At 40.2% G+C, this 27,581-nt stretch overlaps 1 protein-coding gene across 3 annotated transcripts in view; it reads left to right on the top strand.

Moving 5' to 3' along the window:
- The window catches only part of Jarid2 (jumonji and AT-rich interaction domain containing 2), a 186,656-nt gene that overhangs the window by 80,714 nt on the left and 78,361 nt on the right, over window positions 1–27,581 (top strand). For all 3 annotated transcript variants that reach the window (XM_059263106.1, XM_059263105.1, XM_059263107.1), the window contains one exon: window positions 7,292–7,427. In XM_059263106.1, the coding sequence (XP_059119089.1) occupies window positions 7,292–7,427 (136 nt within the window). The remainder of the gene's footprint in view (window positions 1–7,291; window positions 7,428–27,581) is intronic.

Raw genomic sequence — 27,581 nt, 5'->3', positions numbered from 1 at the left:
TTTGGGAAAGGAAGTGTTAATGGGAGCAGAGTGGAGGAGGCCGATATTTAAGGCTGTCTATAGACTGATATGATTTATTTTATGTAACATAGGTTATTTAATATGGGAAGGGCATGAGACACAATGTAGCTGTTTTTGTAATCATTAAGGTCGTGTAACATTTAATGTCAGAGGTTGTTTATAGACTTTAATATCAGTAAAAAAAGCATAATGATTGGTATAATTGTCTAGATGAACAGCCCCCTAGTAATGTGTTTATGCACTGATGCTTGTTTCTTGTTGAAGGTTTGCTGCTGAGCCCACAAGCCAGTCAGATAAATCTTATAAAAGGACTCTCCTAGATCCTGCTTGAAGGAGTGCATTAACTCTTTGCCATAGTTCACAAGCCTGTTTTTTAACTGGCTCTGCTTGAAGTAGGGGAGAAGTGAATCCAGATCATATGACATTTGAGTGCCTCAACCTTTGAAGTTTTAGTGATTTAAAAGCATATGAAAGTATTATATCTATACAAGGCACTGTAAACTTGTACAAGTGGCCCTGGCATGCTGTAGTTTGCCTTACGATATATGAAAGCAACACATATCAGTAGAAGTCATACTTTGTAGAAGCCATACGGTGAAATAATGGCTTTAGATCTCTTTGTCAGAATTGGTTTGTTTATTAAAAAACAAAACAAAACAACACAAAAAACATTTGGGACTATGCAGTGTGCTAAGGTGACAGGATGGTTGTATGTCTTCAATACATTTTTCTACTCCACAGTGTCTTCAACTTAAAATAGGTTTAACAGGGGCATAATCTGCACATCATTTTCAGAATGCTATATATCTTCCATGCATGATGGAAAGGCCAGATGAAGTAGGCAGAGTTTGAGCATGGTTATGTGGATGGGCATGCATGCAGTATAATGTAATAAAATACATTATCAAATAGCATACAGGGTCAATTGAAACCTTAGTCAGTGTCATGCATAGAGCTGTCCAATAGATGGAACTTTATATAGCTGAGTTGTCATTTTATTTGGTGTGAGTGCTTGAAATGTGGCCAGTATGATTTGGGGTTCATTAATGGCTACTATACTAGGTAGTACAATTTAGGAAATGATATTTGAGAGATTTGGAGTCTACTACTTAACAGAGGTCACCATGCCTCTTCCTTCTAACTGCTGATGTTATAGACAAACACCACCACACCCTTCTAGATCTCTTGTGAAGACAGAAATAAAATTGATTTCATCTTCAACCCTCTTCATTTTCTCTATGGATCAACTAAAGTTCAGATTTCTCCTGAATTCTTGGAAATAATTATGCTGTAGATCTGGTGTACCCTGCCATACTACTGCCTTCACGACAACAAATGTCTGACATGCTCAGATGCAAAAGAGCTAGCTGCTTTGGCAGCCACACAGCAGATTTTTTTTTATATATAAAAACTCAGTTGGTGGCCTGAGATTCAGGCTGTCAGAGTTGTGTTATGTAATAAATTGTTTTTCAGCAAAAGTTCATAATCCAATTTCAACTGTAGCTTTAAAAAAGGCGGTAATCAAAGATAAGTCCACATTTATTTAATAGGAGTTTGAAAGAAAGAAAACTCCCGTGCATTAGTGTTTTCAGGCCAGTTTCTTTCCTTAACCCATGAAATATGTCTGAAGATACTTCAGATGTGTTTTCATTTTAGAATCAAGTTCAGAATGTACCTCACCTCTGTTAGGATGTTTTGTGGCTACTTATTGCATTTCTGGTTGGGAATTTTTGGACCAGCTTTTCTTTATTTTAGAATTAGCATTGAGTTGATCTTCGAGGACTCTGAGGAAGGAGCTGATCCTACCCTTTCAGCCTTGCCCTTTGGCAGTGCCTCTCTTGCCCACTTTTTATTTAGTGCCAGGTGAACTTGTCGCCCCCACCCCGTTTTTTTTTTTTTTTTTTTTTATTCATTTTTTTATTTAATGCTTTCATTTTTTTTCAAACTGTGGTTGGAACAGGCTGGCATTGTCTTATGTAGAATGATTTAGCTGCAGGTGTCTGAGATACTAATTTAAAGTCATCAGTGAAGAGGAGAGTAGGAAATGGTCATCAAGCCTTTCTAGTTTGTTGTCTTCTCATTCAGTTTTGTCGTACCATCACCTTCAGTGCAAGTCTTAAATTTAAGATTTACTTAGTTGTTATGGATACAGTGTTCTGCTTGCATGTATGCCTGTAAGCCAGAAGAGGGTGCCAGACCTCATTACAGATGGCTGTGAGCCACCATGTGGTTCCTGGGAATTGAACTCAGGACCTGTGGAAGAAGAGCAGTCAGTGCTCTTAACTGCTGAGCCAGTGCAAGTCTTATTAGGCTTGTGGACAGCTGAGCAGAGAAGTCACAATCACAAATGTAGGTAATGTTAAATAAGGTCTGCCTGGCTATCAGTGAACACTCACTGCTAGACCTTGCTATCAATTCAGACAGTACCACTTTTCATCGACTTTCCTCAAGTTTGCAAGGAGGTTATTTGTACCTGCTCTGCAAGCTGAAGTCATGGGTGGTCCCTTTTGTAGAGTTGGCTGTCATTTGAAAGCAGCAGCTGGAACAGCCACTGAACCGCTATCCAGGGTTTTTGTCTTTGTTTAAATTGAGATGTTCCTATATGTCTGTCTTAGAAAGAAAAGTGATTTTTACCATGGTTAGAGAAAAGTTTGGTTTGTATTCCTGTATACCCACGTTTTCTGTTGAAAATTTTGTTCTTTGTTTGGGAGTATTTAAAAGATGTTTTTTGTCAGTGTGGGGAGACTGGCACAAAATTATGTAGGAGATTGCGCAAGAAGAAAATGTGATAACTTGCTGGATATGATCCTTTGTTGTCTTGTGATACAATAAGATTAAACTCTTTGCTGCACCTCCTTCCAGTAACTGCAGGCATCATGAGATCTTCCAGTGCTGCTGTGGTGCAGGATCATGCTTTTATTAGTCCCCCACTGGCATAGAATTCAGAGTCTACGGGATATATTTCATCCCAAGATGTCAAATTTTAAAGGCAACTCATGGCGTGTTGCATAACCAAAACAAAGGTGAGAGAGAGTGAGTGTGATATTTTGTGCCTCTTTCCATTTGTGCTTTGTGATCACTGAGAAGTCAAAGGGAAGATTTCTTAGTTAAGTTAATATGGACTTTGTAGTTTCAGCAACCACAGTAGCAACAGTAGATGAGCATTGGAAGCCTTCATCTTAGATATACTGCTCACTAGTTTCTTAGCTTGTATTATAGAAATACCCAGTATGAGGTTGACATGGCTTTGGGCACCATTGTACACAGAAGTCTGTTGAGGATTTTGTTTAGGGTGCAGATGCTGAGACCTACACAGAATCGGGATCTGCATTTGTTCACAGCACTGTCTGGTTAGGTCCATGTGGTTGGAGTTGCAAGGAGGCAGAAGTGTATTTTTGTTTCTTCCTTATATGATGTGCACTTTGGAGAATTGTTTACTCTGTCTGTTCAAAGGCACATAATATGTACTTATTAATTCTTGCTCTATTAATTCTTGCTCTATTAATTCTTGTTCTCTTCATGTGCACGTGTCCATTTGTCATTCCATTCTTCTCAGCACATGTATGGAGGTCAGATGACAGTCTTCCCTCCTTTCACTCTTTTTATAGGTTCTGCCAAGTGCCATCTAGCCTCTGAGCCACCTCCATGGCTCCATAACTCTACTAACTTCCTGGGATTCTTGTTAGAGAACATGGAGCAGCTGCGAATTTTATATTCTATTGTGTGTGTGTGTGCGCGCGTGTGTGTAGAAAGTATTATGACCATATGACAGATTTACTTCCTTCCTGATCACTTGTCCCCCACCTCTTTAAAAATAATATTTTAAGATTGTTCCATGGTAGTTAAAGAAAAGAAAACCCCTTCATTATCCATTTGCACTGTATACTAGAAGTGGACACATTGCTTGGGTTTGTGGGGTTTCTTTTCAGTACTATACTTTCTATCTGGAAAGGCGGGAGAGCCATGTTACCTACCCATCATGGACAAGACAGCATAGTAAACACTGAGACAGAAATACTGGATCTAAAAACTGACTTGGGAATGTTTTCATGTTCATTTGATAAATGGTTTGGGGCTAGAGTGTAACATGAGACTCTTGGAAGATATAGAAGAACAGAAACATGTATAGATATGATGGTAAGAGAGCTAGGGATAGAAGTACCGTCGTAGACTCATTAAATTACATTTGTCTTACTTGGGTCTTTAAAATGGTGGATGGGGGTAGAGAGGTGAAGGTAGTGTGTAAAAAGGGTTGTTGAATGAGAGGTGTAGTTTTTTGTATTAATCACTGCTGAAGGTAGCGGTGGATTAAATAATCAACATGGCCATAATTTCAGGCACTTCACAGTAGATATTGTCTAAGATTGAGCAGCTGGGCAATGGAAAAATAGGGTGAGCAAAGTGAGTAGACAAATAAGAAGGAATCCCTTTATTAGTACTTTTATATTCTCAGGTTTATGTCCTGATTCTATAGCACTTCTATGGCACTTCAGAATGAGGGGATGGCCACAGCAGAATGTGTGGCTGGCTGTGGGTACTGCAGGCTTGCTTACCTTTGCTCTGTGTACCTTGCATTGCTAGGGAGCAGCGGGTCACCACAACTCTGCAACTGTGAAGGGATATTTGGAATATTCTGTATCCTCACTTAACCAGCACAGGCAGTTTATTACAGTGGCTAGTCTTGACCAGCTATGTCGATTATAAAACAAGAGGTCTGCATGTGTGTAGATTTTATTTGAAACTGTATAATCTGTCATTTGTAGGTTGCATCTCCTGTTTACAGTATTTATTGGTGTAATGAAGCTGCTGGTGTCAGTAACTCAACCTTGAATGTGGCTTCCTTTGTATGCATTTCCATCTCACATGGTTTATATTTTAAATACACCTCAGTTGGGTGAGGTATAATTTTCTCATCTAGAGCCTGAGTCAGGATGAGGGAGGGCTCCAGTCTTCACAGAATGTAGAAAATCTTCCTGGGAGTTTCATACTTAGAGCTATTTTGGGGCTTTGTGATTTATAAACTGTTGATGGAGGAAATAATAGTCATAGTTTGTTCTGGAGATACAAAGAAAAGAATGAGAATGTGATGGTAGGGAATATAATTTGGCCTGACAGCTTTAATAAATAGGTCCTGGCTGCTTAAAAGGTGGATTTTTAGCCTAACACTCATCTCTTGCCTATAGTTAGCACTATCATTTGGTTGCAGGTAATCTGCTAGGGGAGCTTGCGTTTGCAAACTCGGGAGAGTTGCTGTAAAAAAACATTCATCCACATTTTGCTCTACATATATTGTGTATCCACATCATCTGCCACATGATTTATTTGAATTCCACAAATGGGGTCTGGTTTTAAAAAGCATTTATGTTTCTGGTTCTGGTTATGATTTTGAAGGTCCCTGGTGACCTACAACCCATTGGAGTTCAGCAGTTGCTCATTGTGCAGAGTTGGGTTGACTCCTGTCAAACCCCAGATCCCATCCTGGTGAGTGTCTAGGCATTCTTGTAAGGACCGCCCAGAGCTCAGGATGTGCTGCTTTCCTGTAAAGGGGCTGCCCCATAACAGAAATGCCGTTTTTTGCAGGTCTACAGGGGTGAGGGAGAAACTGTATCTTGCTTCCTTCCTTGGGCTTTTCCTTTACTGGAGGATATTGATTCTCAACATATGGGTCAGGACCCCTTTGAAGGGGCATCAAGCAACCCTTCTACTCGTGTTGCCTAAGACTATTTATTGGAAATACAGATTTATTTACATTATGATTCACAACATTATCAAAATTATAGTTATGAAGTAGCAACATTTTTATGGCTGGAGGTCACCACAATATAAGGAACTGTATTAAAGGGCCACAGCATTAGGAAGGTTGAGAACCGCTGCTACAGGAAATCTTGAAGCTTCACAAGAAAGAGTGCAGCTTTATGTAGGGCTTAGAATATTTATGTGGTTGGATTTCTTTCTAAGAAGTAGTTTGCAGAGTATAGAAATATAAGAGCTGGACAAGACTTTTCTTTGAGGCCAGTGGAGATTTTACATGGTTTGTTTTGTGATGGTAATAAAAAACCCAAGTCCTTCATACAACCCCTATGCCCTGGATGACAGTTCTGAGCTATTGTGCTTCTGCTCCAGCAGAAAGAAGGATGGAAGAAGCAAACACAACTGTTTTTATCCTGCCTGCTTTTACCTATACATCAGTATTTTCTGTTTTCATAGAGGAATCATCCAAAGTGCCTGAGAAGCTCCAGGTGAATGGATATATAAAAATGTTTAAATCTTTTTTGTTTTTTGGGACAAGGTTTCTCTGTGTAGTTGTGCGCCTTTCCTGGAACTCACTCTGTAGTCCAGGCTGGCCTCAAACTCAAGAGATCAACCTGGGTCTGCCTCCTGAGCGCTGGGATTAAAGGCGTCCACCACCACCACCTGGTTAGGTTAGCAAAGTGCAGAGGTCAATAGAAAAGAACCTCTGAATGTTCTTAGCTAGCAGAATTTTTGCTGAAAACTAAACTGAACAGGCATTTCTTCTAGTTTCCATATGATACCACTTATTCCATATACTATTTCTATGATTAAACCTAGGGCTGTGCCCTAACACCCCACAGTAGTATTCTCCTCTCAGGTCCTCTTATTTATTACTTAAAATGTACAGTATCTAATCCACTTACAAAAGAGAACCACATATGTAATGTAATACACACACGTGTAATATAGTTTATATGTGGTCTAACTCGCTGCACATCTGGTTTTGGAGATGACAACTGTTTTCTGATTTTTGCTAGGAGTATGCAACTTCAGTATTATTAATAGTGAATTATGTGGGTGTTGGGGTACATTTGCATTCCTTCATTGGAAGATTAGCTTGATTTGTGAAGAAGGAATGTATTGCCACTTTATACTCCAGTAGCTTCGTGCCTTTCCTGGAACTCACGCTGTAGCCCAGGCTGGCCTCGAACTCACTAAGATCTACCTGCCTCTGCCTCCCAAGTGCTGGGATTAAAGGCGTGCGCCACCATCGCCCGGACCTTAATACTTGTTTTGTTAGGAACCTGTCTCCTCCCAAAATAAACACACTTATCAAATAAATACTCTTAACTCTGTATCTCTGACTGGTTAGGTCCTTGCTATGGTAGGCCCAGGTGACTTCACACTCATGAAGATACACCTAACTCTATTTCCCAAGTATTATTAAAGGTATGCCCACCCTACCCAGTTTGAATACTACCTTTACAGTGAAATTTGTGTGCCTCATTTTCAGTAACTCCTCTTTCCATTTCCACAGGATGACAGCGATGGGATCCCATGGTCAGAGGAGAGAGTGGTACGGAAAGTCCTTTATTTGTCTCTGAAGGAATTCAAGAATGCACAGAAAAGGCAGCATGGGGAAGGCATTGCTGGGAGCCTGAAATCAGTGAATGGTGAGTTCACAATAGAAACTGAATATATGATCTTTTTGTGTTTGCTGCATTGTTCTGAATTTGGGTGGGTGCTTTACAGCTTGAGCTTGCCAGATATGCAAGAATGTATGAATATATATTGTGGGCCTTGTATTGAGTTTATAGATTTATTTTCATGTTCCTTTGTGCACTGCAAAGTGGAATTGGGAAGATGCCTTAGTCTGTTTTGGAGGTCATGAACTGAATGTGTACGTTAATATCCCCCACCCCTCCTTTCCATGGTTTTCTACACAGTATGTGCACAGACCCCTTTAATGATCTTGTTGAAATGTGGAGCCCTATGTATAAGAAATAACCTAAAAACCTACTACTCCTTGGGCTGTGCCACCAGTCTGGTGAGCACCCCTGCTGTCATCCTTGACCAGGCCTGGCTGGTTGCTATAAGACATAGGTGTACAATGATTAGAAGCCCTAATCTCAAAAGAATCTCTTCCTGTATTTCTGGAACAGATTTGAAAAACCAGAGAGAACTGGCTCCCACTTTTATTGCTTTCTCTGTCTCTGTCATTCAGTAGGGTTTTTGAACAAATAATGCTAGAACTATCAAAACCATTTCATTGTCTGTTTCTAGTTGTGGTATGTTTATTCCATAGTCCATTTTATATATCTTAAAGATTTAAAGACCATATTTCTTAAAGATTATGGAATCTTTTATGTTCTACTTTGTATGAGACCAAGAGCAAAGAAAGAGCCACTGGAAGAGACCCTGTTGTTGTCTTAAAGGTTTGACTTTGGACACAGGGGAATCAGCACATACAGTGTACCAGGTGTCAAGTGATAGTTCACTTATGGCTTCCAATTTTCTTGTTCTTTCTTCCCTTCCCCACAACCCCCCCTCCCCCATGTGTATATGATGATTATATTTGTGTAAACATGGAAGTTAGAGGAGAATCTTGGATGTTGCTCCTTACCTTCCATCATGTTTGAGATGAGTCTTGTTTGCCTTATTTATAAACGGAGTACTCGATGGTTTTTTGTTTGAACTTGTACTTATAGAGCGGATCTGTTTGTTGACTTGTTTTTAGAGCGCCATGGCAGGGTTTTTCAAGACCAGCTCTGTGAACTCCATTGTGCACCCAACTTGTTACCCAACATGTTCTAACCCATGTTGGGGTAACTTGAAGGAAGACACAAACCCTGCCTCGTGGGTTGTCTCACGTAGGAGTTTTCTTACACCAAAATAACTATACCATTTTATTTTATTTTTTTAATTTATGTGTATGAATGTTTTGCCTGTATGTATTAAGCACCATGTGCATGCCTAGTACCTGAGGAGGCTGCAGAGGGTGTCATTTCCCCTGGAACTGGAGCTAGAGAAGATTGGTGTCATGTGGATTCTTCTGGGAATTGAATTCTGCTCCTCCAGAAGAGCAACAAGCACTCTTTACCCCTGAGCCATGTCTTCAGCCATGACTCTACCTGTTTATATAGTGTCCTCTTGATTACCTCTGCTCATCTGAGCCAACATGTATTTGGAGAATTATGTAAGCTGTAAAAACCAGTTTCCATTTCTTGCTTCCAATACAGTAAACTCTAAGCTCTCTGAATATTTGACATGGTGCTTTATTATTTTAATGTAACATAGTAGTATTTTGCTTGTTGAATTTATGAGTGTTCAGGCATGAAGTGTCAAGGAAGAATAGCGTTGATTCCAGAGCAAGAGTAGAGGAGTAGCAGCTGCAGATAGAGGTTGCTTTACTTTAGTATGTTATCTTATCCAGGAGTAGCAGGCAGTGCCAAAGCACTATTAATTTATTCATTGATTGTCATAAATTCAGTAACTAACTGGGAAATATTTTTCCTAACTGGGAAATATTAAGTGTTATAAAAAGAAGTTAGAATTTTTTCCAGGATTTAATAATGGTATTATTTGGATAAATGAACACAAACTTGTTCATCACCCATTACTGCTAACTATCTGGCTAAATTTAGCTTTGACTTTGTGATAGTAAAAGTTAAGTTTTTGTCAGGGCACTTTGCTTTTATCATTACATTGACTCTAGACTTGTGGTCCTCCCTCTGCATAACAAATGCTGGGATTACAGATAGGTGCCACCATGGCGGTCTGTCTGTCTGTCCATCCATTCGGTCTATTCTGTTTGCCTGTCTGAATTTCCATTAGTGTGTTGGGTTGCTTTTGGGGTTTTTTACACTTTTCTGGGGGCCTGCCACCCAGCTCCCAAATAACTTCACATACAGAGTCTTATTACTATGATGCCTGGCCTTAGCAGCTTGGCTTAGTTTCTAGCCAGCTTTCCTTATCTTAATTTTTGCCTCTGGGCTTTTCCCGTTCTCTTACTTCTGTAATTCTTACTCTTATTCTGTGGTTTGCTGGTTGTGTAGTTGGGTGGCTGGCCCCTGATGTCCTCTTCTTCTCTGGCTCCTTCTCCATCTCTCTTTCCAGATTTCTTCCTTTATATTTTCTCTCTGCCTGCCAGCCCCACCTATTCTTTCTCCAGCTTTGCTATTGGCCAGGTGTTTTGCACAGACACAGTGACACAGTTTCACAGAGTTAAACAAATGCAACAGCAACAAAAGTAACACACCTTAAAACAGTATTCTAATACAGTTGGGGCTTGTGCATATGGAAGTTAGAGGACAAATTTTGGGAATTAGTCAGTTGTCATCTTCTGCCTTGTTGAGGCAAGGTCTCTCCTGTTTGTGTGGCTGCTGGGCCACATACTATAGGCTAGATATTTTGGGCAGTTTCTACCTCTCCCTCCAATCTTGCTTATAGGTTTGATGGAATTGTATATGCCTGCCACCTCCTGTGGATTCTGGGGATCAAACTCTGATCCCAGGCCTGTGCAGCTAGTATTCTTGCTAGCCTTCTCCATGACCTAATCAGCTTGAAGATACTGTTAACAGTTTTTGCTGTGAATACGCCACTGTCTCCTTCTTATGACTGTTTAGTCATAGATACAAATGTTATTCAGGCAGTTTTCCAAGACCAGATCAGGTTTCGGCAGGGCTTTTGAGTTCTTTTGTTGTTGTTGTTGTTGTTCTATTTGTTCGTTTTGTCTTTTTTTATTTAACAATTAAAACAGTTTTTAACCTGACACATTGGTACACAGGAAGGCAGAGGCACTTGGGTGGTTGTTTTTTTTTTTTTTTTTTTTTTTTTTTTTTTTTTTTTTTGTGATTTCTAAGGGCAACTGGATCTACATAAAGAGGAACTTGTCTCAGCAGCAACCATCCCAACCTTAAAAAAAAAAAAAAAAAATCAAAACAAAAACTCCAGTTTCCTCAGAAGAATCTTGAAGGTAGCTACTATGCTGTGCAAAGTTTGGCAGTTTTATAAGGAAGAGCCAGAAAATAGGATTTCCAATAACTCTTTTTGTGAGGGTGCTGTGCTTTTCTCCACTTAACAAGAATACTATGCTATAGGGTTCAGTCAACATCTCTCCCCTCCCCACCAAAGAAAATCAACCACACAGGATGATACAAATACATTCGTGTTTGATGTTGAGTGACTTCTCATTGCATGTTGTGTGTGTTCTCTGTGGATCCCTTAGATCTGCATGATGCTTGTTTTAGTTATTTGACAGCAGCAACTGAAGGTAGGAAGGGTTTATTTTGGTTCACAGTTCCAGGGGTTTCAGTTCATTGTGATGGGGAGGCATGGCAGCAAGAACACGAGGCAGCTGGTCGCATTATATCCACATTGGGAAGTAGAGAATGTACAGGAATTGTAGCCAGGCTATGAAACCTCAGTGCCCTTCTCTAGAAAAGCTCCATCCCCTTCCTTCCATAGCCTGTCAGAACAGCACCACTAGCACCATGTGAGGACTTACGTTCAGAAAGACTATGTGGGGGCCATAGCACATCTAAACCAGAACACTTCCGATAGTAGGCACAGCCTGCCCATAGAAAGAAACACTTTGTTGTTCTATAGGTCATATGTAGTTAGGGAATAGGTTAACGGGGATGTGGTGATGAAGCAAGGAATCTGTTGATTTAAATGGTGGTGGGCAGTGGAGAGATTGATTGCTCTGTCAGAGGACTAGAGCTTGGTTCTCTGCTCCCATGTTGGTGTATCTCACAGCTGCATGTAACTCTAGCTCTAGGGAATCCAACACCCTCTTCTGGCTTTTGTAGGCACCTGCACACATGTGTTTATACACACATTTCATTAAAATTTTTTTTCTTAATTCTTAGCCACAAGGTGAAATGGTTCTACTTTCAGTTTTTATTTTTATGAATGTATATGGTGGTTATAAAGCTTTAAGATTGCTCATTTAAGAGGGGACTTTACTAGGAGGTGAGGTCATGTGTCTGGAAGTAGGGCTGTGTTTTATCCTTTTTTTAGTTGAAAAAAATTATTTTGGTCATTTTTTCCATTCCTCCACTTTCCTGATCCTTCCCACCTACCCACCCAAGTTTGTTCTCTTACTCTCCCTCTATGTTTTCAAACAAACGAACAACACTCCCCCAGTTGAATCAAAACAAAAAGGCCAACAAGAAAAAAGGCATGTAATGGCAGAAGATCTTTAAGCTAAAAGGTGTATATGGACACATAGTCCTAAAATGGGATGTTTTCATCAAACCTTTACCCCTCAGGCTCAGGTGGCTATGGAGTAAGGGGAGGTAGAAAGATTATTTAAAAAAAAAAAAAAAAACCACAGAATCCATTGAGACAGTTTTTTTGTTCTGAAAAACCACTTCTGGGCAAGGAGCCTACCTTGGAGTTGGTATAACCAGTGGTATTCCATTGGAGGGAACTGACTTCCCCCCTTTGTTACGTATCAATTTCAGTTAGTTTCTTAGTTGACACCATGTCCACTTCCCCCTTATAGTGCTGGAACCTTGTCTGGCGTGCAAACTTGTGCCTGTCCTATGGGTGTTAGCACAGTCTGTTTGATTTCTTTATGTGCATCTTGTGTCTGGAGGACTTCTGTGACCTGGCTCTGTGGGCATACCTTGTAGCTTGGAAGTCTTTTGCCATTACACCCTTTAAAGTTCTCATACCTCATCTTGAAGCTGAGTAAAATCGTCTGTTGAATATACATGTGGTAGAGTTTTTTTTTTCTTTATAGTTTAAGTAACTTTGATTTCAGATGACAGTTTACAATACAGAATACATGAAGCAACACTAAATCTTTGAAATTGTTATGTTGAACATAGCATTATGCTTTATTCTTCTGCCATTTTTTAAACAAAGATGTTTCCAGATTATTGTTCCTTCTATAGGAATTTCTTAGAAAAATTCAATTAAAAAACCCAAAACAGTACTCCTTTCACATTTACATTGGGATGTGGTTGACATAATTTTCCTCTAAAGACAAATTGATGCAACTTCTGTTATATCAGTGGCATGCTGGAATGATGAGGCAGCACCCCTTTGCCCTCACCATTTGTGTGAAGGATTTGGGTGGATATTTGCTGTTAATATAGAAGACTTGCATAGGAGCATGTGTGTGAAAAGCTGAGCTCAGCCTTCCCACGTCCACAGGTTATGTAATAACTTAAAAGGGCACAAGATATTAGAGACCTCATTTTTATGTCATAAGATTTGTGTTCACTATCCATCTTGCTTTGGTTGCTCACAAAGTGACAAGGACTGAAAGCTTTTGCTTCGTTAAAGAAAGGAAGCACACAAGAGCTTTGAACAGTGTTGTGGATTGACTTCATGACTTAACATCATCATTGCAGGTTTTTGCTGTAGCTGTGTGGAGGGGTGAGGCAATGTTAAGATCTATCTGCTGATTGTGAGCCTTCTTTCTACTGTTGATAATGCCACTTTTCCTGAATGTAATGAAACGACAAAGGTTTTCTAAAGAGCTTGCAGAGGCTGGGACCTTGGCCATTCTTGAAGGCCCTTGGCCTGCTGGGGCTAAAATTAGGGACATTTAAATAATAACATGCTACACAAATAATGAGTACACATAATTACACAGTAAGAGAGGGGAGCTATTAGCTGTATTTGAATTTCATTTGCTTCCTATAAATGTCATCTCCTATCAGCAAGCCCTTTGGCCAGCAAAATAATTTTGAATAGATTTAATGGATGTTGGATCTCATTCTTTAGACTCTTGCAGTGGGCAGGAATTATAATAACTAGACTAATCTTCACATTTCACAGTTAGTGTTGGAAGACTTTCGCTGTGGTTAGTGCATTCAGTCATCAGAACAAACTTTTGTGATGAGAAAACTATACCCTCAGAATGGTGTAGCAGTTTGCTTATCTAACTAGAGCCCAATAGTGCCATGATTCAAACCCAGGCTTTCTGGATTAGACTACTATTTAATCTAATTTATTTAACATTTAGATAAATAGAAACAATTTTTGAACCCTCCATAAAGATAAGATTCCAACAACAAGAATTCATAAAAGAACTCTTGTTTTCAAAGTAATTTTTTTTTTGGCAAATTAAAAATTACTGAGCTGACAAACTATTAAATATCCTGATTATGTTTTCAAATGAAGTTTTAGTGCTTACTCCCTACCTCTCCCAACCCTCCTGTTGTCCCTTATCTCCCCTTGTCCCCATGAGACCTCCTAGTCTCTTTTCCTGTTACCCTTATATCCCATGTGTCATTTTGTTCAGCCTTTATTGCCTGGTTTTACCCTTTCTTGATATCCTTTCTAGTTTTTTAGACTTTACTCAGCTTTGGAGGAGATAGGTTGAAATTGTTAATTAGGAAAAGTACTTCAGGAAGGGGCTGGTATTTACTAAGGTGACTGTGTTTGGTATCTTGTAATTGAATTGATAGCCAATTCTTTACCCTCTCTGTTTAGTCATAGATACAAATGCAGTCAGTCACCTGGGGATGTGTGTATGTATGTATGTGTGTGTGTGTGTATATATATATGCAGCTTTCACATTAGTTTGGATTTCCATATGAAAAACAAAATACAAACAAACAAACAAACCCAAAACAGAAAGTTCTGGAATACTTTGTTTCCTGAGATGTATAAAACACATACTATGTAAAAGAAAATATGGATAAAACAAAAGACATAGTTGAAAAACAAATATATTTGTTGAAAATAATCTTTGTTTACATACAGAGCTGCATATTTTACTGTAAAGAGATACTTCATTACTTCTTCTCTTTGCCTGTCTCTTGTAATCCAGGCTACCTTTGAGCTTATACCTGATCCTCCTGCCTCTACCTCCTAAGTGCTAGGATTACAGGCATGCTTCACTATGCCTGGATTTATGAGGAGCCAGGAATCAAATCCAAGGTTTTATGCGTTTTAGGAAAGCATTCTACCAACTGAGCCACATCCCTAGCCCTGATATCTTTCTCTTCATAAAGGGATGTTTAATTTAAGATTCATATTTTAACATGAAAAAAATATATGTGACTAAAATCAAGTGAAGCAAAAAAAGGTTCCTATAAGATAATTAGGTCAGAAATCAACATGGGGCCTGTGTGTCTGGCAAGACTAGGCTAGCAGGGAGTCAGCTTATGTCAAAAGCCCTTTTGTGAACAACCAGGAAAGGCTGCATTGAAGACCTTGCAGAGGATCCTTGAAAGATGAGTTAGGGTTCATAATCAAAGAATCAGAGTTGGATGAAAGTGATGATGTTAGTGACAGACAGAGGTCGGGACTAGAAAATGAGCTCTGCCAGATAGTAGTGATTGAATTGAGGTAGCTGCCATGACAGATTTGCATGGCCGGTACACATTTCGACTGTGGATTTGGGATATGGGAAATTAATGATTGCTAGAGAAGGAGAGAAGGGTCAAGTTTTTTTTTTTTTTTTTATAGATCAATTTTTTTTGACAGAAACTTTTGAGCTTTGATGAAGAGCCTAATTGGAAGGCATGGATATGCTGAAGACTGACTAGAACTAGAAAATCAATTTAAATGACATTGAGATGCCAAGCTTCCCAATTGTCCTGTGTTGCAAGCAGTCCGAAATGGTCTTAAAATAAAAACCTGGAACCAGATTTGGGGTAAATGGTGAAAGATCAGAGGAGACAAGCCACACGGCCACTTCTTAGCTCTCATTACTCCTCAGCCTATCCTGTCTCCACGAATCCTCAGACTGAATGCTCCTGAGTCCTCAGCAGAAAGGGCCTCTCTTTCCTGTTTCCTCACACCTCATTCCTGTCTCCTCAAGACTTATATGCCCAAACATTTCACTTCCTATCTCAACTTTTCTAGTGCTGGGATTAAAGGTGTGTGTGTGCTTCCTAAATACTGGTAGCAAAGGCATTAGGTCTCAGGTGCTGGTATTAAGGGTATGTGCCACCACTGCCTGGCTCTCTTTCTTTCAGACTGGATTAATCTGATTAGTCTAGGGTGGCCTTGAACTCACAGAGATCCAAACAGATCTCTGCCTCTGCCGCCTGACCTCTGTGACTAGCTTTGTCCTCTGATCTTCAGGCAAGTTTTATTAGAGTACAAAAGAATATCACTACAGTCCTGGAGCAAGCATCCTATGTGGAAGGGCCTGTGGGGTTACTGTGTTTCTGTTTGTGGTCACAACTTGTCTCAGACCCATTGTCCTTCAGCACTCTCAGCTCTCCTAGTTTGTCACTTTTCTAAGGCTGGTCCTTCTTGCTGATGATGTCATCATTTTCATATAATTGCTCAGGTAGTGTCATCAGGAAGGAAATTTAGATGCTTCATCCTTTTCCTGCTCTCTCTTACCTTTTAAAATCCCATATATGATATCAAGAGGATGGAACTCCAGTGGAGTTTGGAGTTTTAGTTAGACCTGAAGTTTCTCCTCTGAAGGATCCTTTTCTCCTTTAGTATACTAAGTCATTCTACCTCCCCCTCTTTTAAGACAGCATTAGAAATGACATCTCCTCCTCCTTTATTTATCTTTCTCAGCACTATACAAAGCATGGTTCTGATTTTTTCTCAGATTGGGGGGAAAAAACCCTATTGACATTGTACTTCATGTGCCTTTATCTTGTCTTAACTTTATTGGAAAAATTCTTTTTGGTACATGCCTTTAATCCAGCATTGCGGAGGCAGAGGCAGGAAGGATTCTGAGTTTGGGGCCAGGCTAGTCTATAAAGTGAGTTCCAGACCAGCCAAGACCCTGTCTTACCACAAAAAGAATTCAGCCCTCTCTTATTTCTTCTGTCCTTAATGCTGGGAAGGGCAGATACTCTGTTATTGAAGTAAATGTTTCTGTTCCTTTTTCAATAATTTTTAAAATTAGCATATGAAGTTCTATAGCTTTTGTTACATCATCTTGGAACATGACTTTTCTTGTTCTTTTTGTATCATGTAATGTAGGCTACTTGGCAAGTTTAATAATACTAATTTTTCAAATCCAGTTCCACACAACTGGATTGCCTGTTCATCTACCTTTGCAATGGTTGGCTTCTTCTGAACTCCAGACTTGTGTGGCCACTTGCCTGCCTCATCCACATACTTGAATCACACACAAACACATATGGGGTTTTTAATAGGCCCAATGAACTTAAGTTATTCCAAAGTCAACTGACTCCACTATCTTACCTGCTCTCCCTTCACCTTTTTTCCCTTTCAGTAAATAATAGTTGCGGAGGCCAAAACAACTGTCTTCCTCCACCCCCAATCCTGACTTTTATATCCATAGTATCTCAGTTTGCATTATTACCCCGATTCCAAGTTGCTCAGACCTCCTTCCTGTGCAGGTACTATAACTTGTTCTGCTTCTCCTCTTCTCCATGCTCTAAGCAGACATGGCCATTACAAACTTTAAACCAAGATGTGCAGTGGTGGTGCTCGCCCTTGAATTCCAGAGCTTGGCAGAGGCAGACAGTTTCAGGCCAGTCTGGTCTACACTTTGAGTTCTAGGACAGCCAGAGCTACATAGAGAGACTGTGTCTTGGAGGTGGGGTGGGGGAGGGAGAGACTAAAAAACAAGTTTTAAGCCAGCCGATGTGCTGATTCTGAGGTGTGCTTATCAGGCCCAGTATCTCTGCTCTCATAGCATTTGAGGTATGAGGTACATTGCAGTTCACACTGCATGTAGATCACTGCATGTGGTCATGTAGATGGGGGGTGGTCCGATCAGGATTTGGATTTAGGAGCCCTGACTGCTGGTCTTGGCTGTGTATATATAATTAAGGGATTACCTTACTTCTAGTGATTTTTTTTTTTTCAGTATAGCCTGAGGAGTTTAGTTTTGATAAATGCACATATAACCAGTGACCAAACCCCTTTTCTGTTACCCCAAGTATATCTCTCTTGGCCCTTCAGTTCTTCTGACCTTCCATGAGTTATACTTGTTCTGGGATTTGTCAACACTGCTGTCTGTCTTTGTTGGAACATATATGATTCTTCATGGGTTCCCACATGCCTTGGGAAGATCTCTGGAGCAGCAAGTGCCATGATACCAAAGGTGTCCTTTGCTGCTGTTTATGTAGGCACTTGGCAGTGTTAGAATGTGAGCCTCAGAATTGGATAGCTGACATTCTAAGGGAGCCTCTGTGTGTGTCCCCACTCATGTGGAGGCTAGAGGCCATAGTCAATTCCTGTTTAAACAAACAAACAAACAAGATTCTGCCCTTGTCTGCTAATTTGTTTTTATTAGGCCAGTGATACACCTCCTGGCCTTGAGGATGCACGTGAGTATGGTAGCAATGAGGAGGGACTGCTGTAGTGAAAGTCTGTTTTATTCAGTGTGGTATGCCATAACAAGATGCTGTAGTGGGTGGCTAGAACAACAGCAGTGTCTTAAGTTTGGAGGCCTTGAATCTAGACTCTGCACTGGCAACTGTTCCTGTTAGGTGACCTCTTCATGGTGGGAAGAAAGCCTTTTCCTGCCTCTCTTTATGACCGGCACAGGCTTTTCCCTAAGTGTAGTCATTTTAACATTAGAGAATTACAACTTCAAAACAAGAAATAAAAACTTTCTTCCCCATTACTGGCTGGTAGGACACAAGGTTGGTGACAATTGGAATTCAATAGCAGATTATGTTAATTTTCATGCCAGCACACTTTGTGTTTTCTTTTGTGCTTATGTGACATTTTCCTGATAAGGTAACAAGGTGTTTATTCATTGCAAAGTCATTGTTCTAATTTGGATGAAATCTCTCAGTTTAAGGAGAAACAGATTCACAGGCAAAGAGAATTAGTGTAGAAGGCAGGGTAGCTGAGCACCCCTCCAGGGCATACAGTGTTTGATGTGGAAACTTATGTGGTGGGAACTTGGGTTGGTGCCTGAGGTGACCCTAAAAGGAAAATTCTGTAGTTTTGAGATTATATGAGGAGAAATTTTGGGCATTTGAGGTGAGGAAATTCTGCTGTCTATGCAGTGATTGTTTAGTAGCTATTTTTACTAGCACCTCCCGTCCATTATCTCTGTTCAACCTGTGTATAAAGGGCAAAAGCCCCTTGGGGTCACTAGACAGCTCTTTATTCAGACCTAGAGGTAGGTAGTTCCTGAATAGGATCTGCTTCTCAGTGTTTCTTCTGGTAAAGTGATACTGTTACTATAGGAAGTGCTTTGAAGTCTGATGATGTGTGTATTGCTAGTGCTTTCCCTACCGTCAGGGTTACCACAGTCCACCCTTGTCAGGTTGCTGTGTTTGTGAACCCCATCGCCCTCAAGTTTGAGCCATATTAAATGTTTCAAGTCCTATATATGGTGTATCTTTAAAGGCAGCAGAGTGATTGCTAGATATACTTTTGGGAAATCACCCTGAAATCCATAAATCCCCTAATTTACAATTCCATTTCTTAATCTCTTCTGTTGCCAAATCTCACCTATCCTCCTGCTGTACTTTGTAGATTTTGTATCCTTTTATAGCCTCAGATTTAGCTTCATGCAAAGTTCATAAAAAATATAGCTGTTTTATTCAAGGAAGTTGAGAGGATGAGGGGAACATGAGCTGTTTTGTAAATTGCACCATTCTATCTGAGAATGGTCACCTGTGTCTGAGCATCCTTGAGGGTAAATCAGCCAACTGAACCCTTCCCTTCCTTCCCCCTTTTCTACATGGTCTCCTGACATGTTTCTAGGATTGTGTCATTCCATGCTTTGGGTCTCACTGCTGATTTGACTCTTGGGGAGAGATCTGAAGTTTTCTATGTAAGACCCAGTAATTTATTCTGTTGTTTCAAATAGGGACTCATACCTATTAATGAGTCTTTTAAAAAGTTGCATCTTAGCCGGGCGGTGGTGGCACACGCCTTTAATCCCAGCACTTGGGAGGCAGAGCCAGGCGGATCTCTGTGAGTTCGAGGCCAACCTGGTCTCCAAAGCGAGTTCCAGGAAAGGCGCAAAGCTACACAGAGAAATCCTGTCTTGAAAAACCAAAAAAAAAAAAAAAAAAGTTGCATCTTATTTGGGCTTCGTGGCATATGCCTGTTCTGAATTCCCATTACTTGGCAGGCTGGGTTTCAGGAAGGGAGGTGGTGGACTACTTGTTTAATACATGTAAGACGATCCTGGATTCAATTTCCTGCAATGTGGCCCTTCTGTTGCCAAAGACTCCCTCCATGGGATTGCATCTTGCTACCTTCTTTAATATTGCCCAAGTCTCTGTATCCCCAGCTTTGTCTAGAAGACAGTTTAGTGCATACAGACTCTCTAGACATGTTTAGGGCATGTGCCACACTAGTGGGCATAATTCTATGGTATCGTGTTAGCCTCTGATGAGGGCGATTTACCCATATTGCATATGACCCTGGCTGTTACCCAGTGGGTTTACTCTATATTCATGGTCTACACCATTTCTGTCCAGTGTTGGAAAAGACGGTCAGCTTGCTATTGTAAAGTTCCACAGTTTTAAAGATGAGCTGAAAGTCTCTGATCTGTCACTTTCTGAGTCTCCCTCTGTGGGAAATACCGACTTTTAATTCTGTGCCTGAATTCTCCTCATAAACAGATACCAAGAGCAAGGAAGCTCTTTCATTAGTTAAGGTTGAATCCTATGGGGATGATGTGCCATTATCCACTCTAAAACAGGTTTTGTTTATGATTTGATGGCATCTCCTTGCCATGTTTCTGAGGACCCTTTCTCTTAGACTCCTGCCAATGAAAATAGAAGCTATGTTCCTTTTCATTTATTAAAAATTTTATACATTTTATTTTACTTAGAGTGTGAGTAGGGTGTGTACATGCTGTGGTGAACATGTGGAGGTCATGTTGGGTGTTGGTTCTCTGAGACTGAATTCATGTCATGGGGCATGGTGGCAAGTACCCTTACCTACAGGATTATCTTTCCAGTCTTATATTCCCTTTAACAAGCATAGACTAGAGAGCCTTCTCCTCAGGTGCTCATAGGTTTTGTTTTTCTTTCTTAAATAGGGAGAGTTTTAGGGTAATTTTTAAATTTATTTTTATTTTATAATGTTCGTTGGTGTTTTGTTTGCATTTATTTCTGTGTGAGGGTGTTAGAAGCCCCGGAACTGGAGACAATAGTGAGCTGACTTGTGGGTGCTGGGAATTGAACCCTGGGTCCTCTGGAAGGAGCAGCCTTGGTCTTAACACTTAGCTGTCTCTGCAGTCTCCAAGGCTGATTTTTAATAGGTGTCCCTACCTTTGGGTAAGACTGGTTTACTTTTCATATCTGTGTTATGATAGGAGCAGGAGTGTGCTGTTGACTTATTGTTGCTTGTTTTCATCTGTGACTCGATCCCCCCCCCCCTTTTAAAATGCTCTTTCTTTTAAATTTCTTATTCTTATTTTATGTACATTGGTGTTTTGCCTGCATGTCTGTGAGGGTGTCAGACATTTTGTCTGCATGTATGTATGTTCATGTACAGTGTGTGCCTGTTATCCTTGGAGGTCTGAAAATAACATCAGAACCCCTGTAAGTGAAATTACAGATAGTTGTGAGCTGCTATGTGGGTACTGGGGATTGAACCTGGGTCCTCTGGAAGAGCAGTAAGTGCTCTTAACCACTGAACCATCCGTCTCTCAGCCCCCTTGACTTCATCCATAAGTTGTTCGGAGACAGCTGTATGTGAAGGCACCATGCATTGTTCTGTGAGGTTTCTGTTTGCTTGAGCTATCTCATGGAAGAACTTTGCAGCATGCAGTTGCTTGCACCAGTCCCTGTGGAGGTTGGAGGTTGGACTCCAGGGAGAGGTTACTATCACCTGTTTTCCTGCTTTCCTCTCCTTCTAACCCTTTGCTACACACTCAGACAAAGTGGAGATGCCTTATTCAGCCTGTTAGTTACACACTGTGCAGTCCACAAATGTTCCTTTGGCCTTCCCAAGGTCTCCTTTTATGGAAGACTTCCAAGGGAACAGGTTAAGATTGCCATCAAGTGGCTGCTGTTGGTAGTGGAGAGCAGCATGCTAATCTAGTTTCTTAACCTCTCTGTGCAAATCAGTGAAATTTAGGAGTATTGCTCGAGGAGTAATCTGCTCTTATCTTGGCCTGCTTTGGGTTAAGAAGCCATCTTTATAATCCTATCTATGTATCAAAGACAGATACAGGTGAAGCTGTCTGTGTTCAGGGCCCTGGAACTATGAGTACAGACCATTTAGAGGCAGAGTGTAGAGAATAGTTCATCCACCCATTGCCAGCCCAGGTCATGAGGAATTGCAAGAGGATCATATTTTCAGTCTTCGAAAAGATTGTTCAGCCCAGATTCAAAGAACACAGAAGGCAGAAAGCCCTATTTGTCCCCTGTTAATGGTTTTTCCACTTAAGAAAGTAAAAGTGGCATTCTCAGGATTAATGAGGATTCATTTGAAGTCTTTGGTACCTAGCAGAAAGTAAACACGCAAAGGGGGATTAGAATTGATGCTCTCCCCATAAAACAGTAGCTGCACCATGAAGCAGACCACTTGGAAATTACGTTAGATTAAGTGTGCAACATTCCAATGGTCTGGATGTCAGCATCTTGAAATCAGGATCCATTCTAAGATCAAGAACTGTAGTTTTGACCCAGCTGCCTTTGGTTTCTCCTACCAGGCTATTCTGCATGGCATGGGTAAGAAAGAACTGTCCCACGGATGGTGTAAATTAGCAGGTGCTCCTACCACTGTGCACAATTGCTTGCCCCTAAGATCTGTGAGCTGCCTGGGGTGGTAGTGGTTGAATATGGACTGACTTTGAATTGACCTTTACTGCATGAGAAAGGTGCCTGCTCATTTGGAGGGAGAAAGGAACTATGGAGAATGTCCAACTGATTGATATATGAAACCTTGAAGGGAAAACCTTAGGTCCTATTTTGAACAGCTATTTAGAACTTAAAGAGGGTATTCTTTGTAGTCATTCACATTACAAATCTGTCAAGTCATATTAATAAGCCAGAACTCCTGGATTCTAGCCATCTCAAGCAATATTGAATACATCAAACTTTTGAATGTTTTGGAAGGAACATTGACATTGGATCTTAATTTTCATTCTGTTAATAACTGAGTATGGATTTAGGTATACTTTACCAGAAATAATCAGAATCAGAAGTGTTTTATTTTTTTTTGGAATATTTTGGATATTTTTCTGGCTAAACATCACTAATCTCAAATCCAGAGTACTTCAAAAGCTGGGCCTTTTTGAGCTTTGTAAGAGTTTTTGGATTTTGTGGGTCTGGAGGCATGGCTCAATGGTTAAGAACACCTGTTGTTGCAGATAACATGACACAGGCTTAGTTCCCAGCACCCACATGGCAGCTCACAACTATCTGTAATTTCAGTTACAGGGATTCTGATGTTATTTTCTGGTACTCCAAGGGTACCAGGCACACATTGTACACAAACATACATACATGCAGACAAAATGTACACACACACACACACACACACACACACACACACACACACACACACACACCCTGTAAGGTGGCTTTATCTTGTTGGGTGTAGCAGAAAATGACTTTAGTATTTATAGCACATTACCTATCTTCTACTCTTTGGTTCTACAATGTATTGTTGGACCAGGAGACTTTTGTATGTTTCTGTGGAATGTGGATGGATGTATGGGAGACCTTTCTGAAGTCTCTGAAGAAACCAAGCAGTATGGTGTGTCTATCTCCATAATCCTGTGGTCTACAAAATGTGAGTGCCCATCTGCTTCAGTTCAAGTGGCACTTAATCTATGAGTGGTGGGTGAGTTCTAAGACCAGGAGTCAGGGGGTAGTACCAAGTCAACTACAAAAGAGTGATTTTTCATTAGGAATAGTTTTGGAAGCCATCTTGATGTGGCCTGAGAGTTAAAGAAAGGTCTCAAATCACAATGACCCGAAGAGCAGAAGATAGACACTGGACACTAGACACTATTTCTAAACACTAGAAATAGTCACAAAATGAATTGTTTTCTCATTTTTAGTATTAACTTCTAGGTATGATATTATTGAACTGTGGCATTGACTTGTTGGCATCCATTTTACAAAAACATCCTATAATTGTGTGTAATTGTGCATGTGTGGTTTGAATATGTGCAAATAGGCACTCATGTATGAAGATTAGAGAACAGCTTTCAGGAGTCCATTCTCTCTTTCCACTATGGGTTCTGGCTATAAGTGTTGTATTGCAAGGGCTTTTATCCACTGAGATGTCTTGCCAGCCAGTTTCTAAAGTGTTCTATTAGTTTACAGTCACTGGCTGTGTATGAGAGAATCAAGCTAAAAGAACTTTCATGATGCTTCTCAGTAGCATCCCTCTCTTTAACAATTTTCCAGTGAAAAATTTTGTGTTCATTACTTCTTAAGTTCAAAGGACATGCATCTCTTTCTTTTTACCCTCCAGCAGCACTCCCCTCCCCATGTTTCTGAGTGAATTTTGCTTACATTGTATTCATAGCATGTTCAGAGTATTCTCAAAAGATTGATCATCACCATCTTTAACTTGGTATGGCTTCTTATCTACCTTTTAAAATTCATTCAGCCCTTTTCAAATATGTTTAATACAGTAATTTAAAAATCAATCTCCCTGGGCTAGAGAAATGGCTCAGTGGTTAAGAGCACTGGCTGCTATTTCAGAGGACCTGAGTTCAATTCCCAGCAACCACACGGTTACTCACAATCATCTCTAGTGGGGTCTGGTGCCCTCTTCATACAGGCGTACATGCAGATAGAGCACTCACATACATAAAAATAAATAAATGAATCTCATTCCCTACCTCATCCAAAATGTGTTTATTTGGATGGTTCCTAACCAATCTTAATCAGCATACTTTCAGCGCTGCTTTCTCTTGAAGGAACATCCTTCTGTCCGCCATGCTTTTTTCTGCCTATGCACTGATAGAGGATAATGGAACAGCCAAATCACAAACTACTGTTGTGCATGACTAAAGACTGTGGTGTGGTGATTTTTATAGCATCCTGGGCATTTCACATCCCTGACGTAGGAATGGGGTTCTGCACCAGACACTTTATCTTGTATTTCCTCTTCTCTTCTGGAGAAGGATGAAGGAGATTCTTTGAGAGAGTCATGTTTCCGTAGGGAGGCTGTCTGTCACCACTTGCTTGCTCCTGTGTGGGTGCACATTCGTGGGAGAATGTATATGTGTATGTGTGTCCCCATACTGTATATCACTGCGGAGCATTAACTGGCTTGGAATCTCCGCTATATTAGGCTATGTCTAACTCATAACAGGTATGATATTGCCTGCTTCTGTCTCCTGAGTGCTGGGACCAAAAGCATGTCACCATTACCTACATACATGTCTTTTGTTTTGTTGTTGTCAGGGTCTCATGTAGTCCATGTTGTTTGGAGCTAGCTCTGTAGTCAGAGATGATCTCTTCTCCCCTAAAAATCTCTCAAAATTTTTGAATGATTTTATGCATGGAAGCTAATTAATAAGGCAGATAATGGTAAAGACCCTTTTGTCTGTCTTGCTGTTACTCTGCCTAGTAGACGAGGAAACTAAGGCAGAATGTTTCTGTGATTACTCAGTCAGCAAGGACAGCAGGACTAGAACAGAACAGCCCCATCCTGTTCTGCTTGTGCTGTCAGCTCTGACCCATCTTGCTCTTAGTGATGTCTTTGCCAGACTAAAATTGTCCATGAGTGTTATTTTCTCTGAGGTGTTTTTGTTTGTTTTTGCTCTAGTTAATTGTAGCACTGTTTTATTAGCATGAACAGGGCAGTTTTACTAAATTTGCCCACCTACATGGGTCACTCTTCTAAGTTATTACAGTTAGTGGCCTCATTTTGTAATTGTATGGTGTGGACTGATGGTAACAGGGCAACTGCACGCATTACACAGTGCAGCCCCAGTTGGAAGACTTCCAAGCCAGATCTGTGTGTTATACTCAGTTCTGCTTGGTATAGAGCCAGCGTATGAAATTTCAGTTATATTAAAAACCTCCACAAGTGGTACTTACTATACATTCGCCAGAGCACCTGCATTTTAATAATAATAATAGTTTTAAAAGCCAAATAGTAGCACAGTGGATAACATCCCCCATTCCTTTTTTTAAAAAAAATTCATGCAATGAAATTTGGCCACAGAACCAGCAGACACATTAGGGTATAGGCATCCCTTGACTAATTGTTGTGGGATTCCTGTAGATACCAAAGATCATAGAAGCGCCATTTCTTTGGAACTGTATAGTTAGGCATGTTGTCTTGTGCTTGTAATCTCTGTTGCTTGAGAGCAAAGTAGAAGAATTTTCATTTCAGTCCAGTCTGGGCAATAGAGTGAGGTCCAAGATGAATACAAATATCCTGTGCAGATCCTTCTGTTTACCTTAGAGCATTTCTAGATTAGTTTGTCTCTAACACAGAGCAGAGAGTCTGGAAATAGCTATGTTGTCTTATTGTTTAGGAAATGAGCACTGTAACAGAGTTTTTTTTTTTTTAAGATTTATTGTTTTTATTTTTGTGTATGGGTGATTGCCTGCATGTATGTCTGTGTACCATGTATGTGCAGTGCCTGAGGAAGCCAAAAGAGGGTGTGAGATTCCAGTGTGAGTTGACTTTTGGGTCTTGGTAATTGATCCTGGATCCTCTGAAAGAGCACTCCAGTCTTCTGAGTCATTTCTTAAACCCAGCTGCAAAATATTGTCCTCAATTCTTTTTTTCTTCTTTAAAGTCTGTGATTGTTTGAATCCACAGATATGGAGTGTATGGCTATGGATTGGTAGTCTTTCATAGCTTCATACAGTCTGGTCATGAAAAGCCTACATTTCTTTTCTGAAAAATTTGAGGCGCCACAGCCTTGTAATCTGTCAGTTAACTCATATGGCAGCCTATACTGTCTCCTTTTTTTTTTTATGGACTTCTTGCATTGTTGGGAGTAATTACACAAAACTCAAATGTTAACATGCCATGTGTCTGTTCAGCTTCGGGTTGTGAATGAACCTTTCCTTGATGTGCTACAACTCTCAAGGCTTAGCTTACCTTTCAGGTTGGTTATTTGAATTACAAAAGGTCTTAGCCTTCTGAAGCAACAGGTCTTTAAATAGTACAGTTTTAGCTTACTCAAAATGGAATAAGATGTAAAATGTCTGTCTCTTAGAAGACAAGACATTGTATGAGTTGGAATTTGCTCTGGTTATTTACTTTTTTAAGAAGCTAAATGCACCTAGAGAATTTGTTGGAGTTTTCCCAACATGATGGTAACGAAATGGTAGAGATTATTGATTATGGAAGAGGCAAAATGTGTTCTCAAGTGTCCTGAGGTTTAGGCAATATTTAGGTCACGACAGCCATGTACCTGCATGGCTGCATAGAATTGCTTTGGTATGAGATCCTTCCAGAAATTACAACCTCTTAAGAAGTAGCATTTTGAGCTCAGTGCTTTGTTTTTTGGTGTCTTCATGTCAATGTTTAGAAACGATTATGACAGCATACTGGTGTACATGTAGTGTCTGACACCTGCTTGGGGAACCAATTTGCTATTCATTCCACTTGTAACTTTGAACATTTTTGTGTCTAAGGATTTCCACTAATTCTCCTAGATAGGAATCCAGGAGAAACTAACGCTTTTCTGGGAAAGCAACAGTGGAATTGCTCCATGGTATATAGGAACACATTGAAAATGATTTCAAGTGCCTCTGAACAAGGAAGTCAAGATAAGCAGAGGGATAACTGCTGTTCTGTATCATAAGTCGTTTTATAAAAGTGGAGAGGAAGGCAAGTTTAAGATTGGAACTTACCTCTAACAGTAGAATATCAAACTCAAGACAATAGATAGTGGGCCAGCATTTCATCGACTGGTGTCCCAACTCTCATTTGTGCCTCAGAGCCACTGAAAGGCCTGAGTGGAAGTGGGATGAACTTGTAACAGAAGATAGATGATAAATATA

This window comes from Peromyscus eremicus, chromosome 5, assembly GCF_949786415.1.
Source record: "Peromyscus eremicus chromosome 5, PerEre_H2_v1, whole genome shotgun sequence".
Classification (NCBI taxonomy): domain Eukaryota; kingdom Metazoa; phylum Chordata; class Mammalia; order Rodentia; family Cricetidae; genus Peromyscus; species Peromyscus eremicus.
The sequence above is the reverse complement of the archived record's forward strand: the minus strand, read 5'-3'. Positions and strand labels throughout refer to the sequence as shown.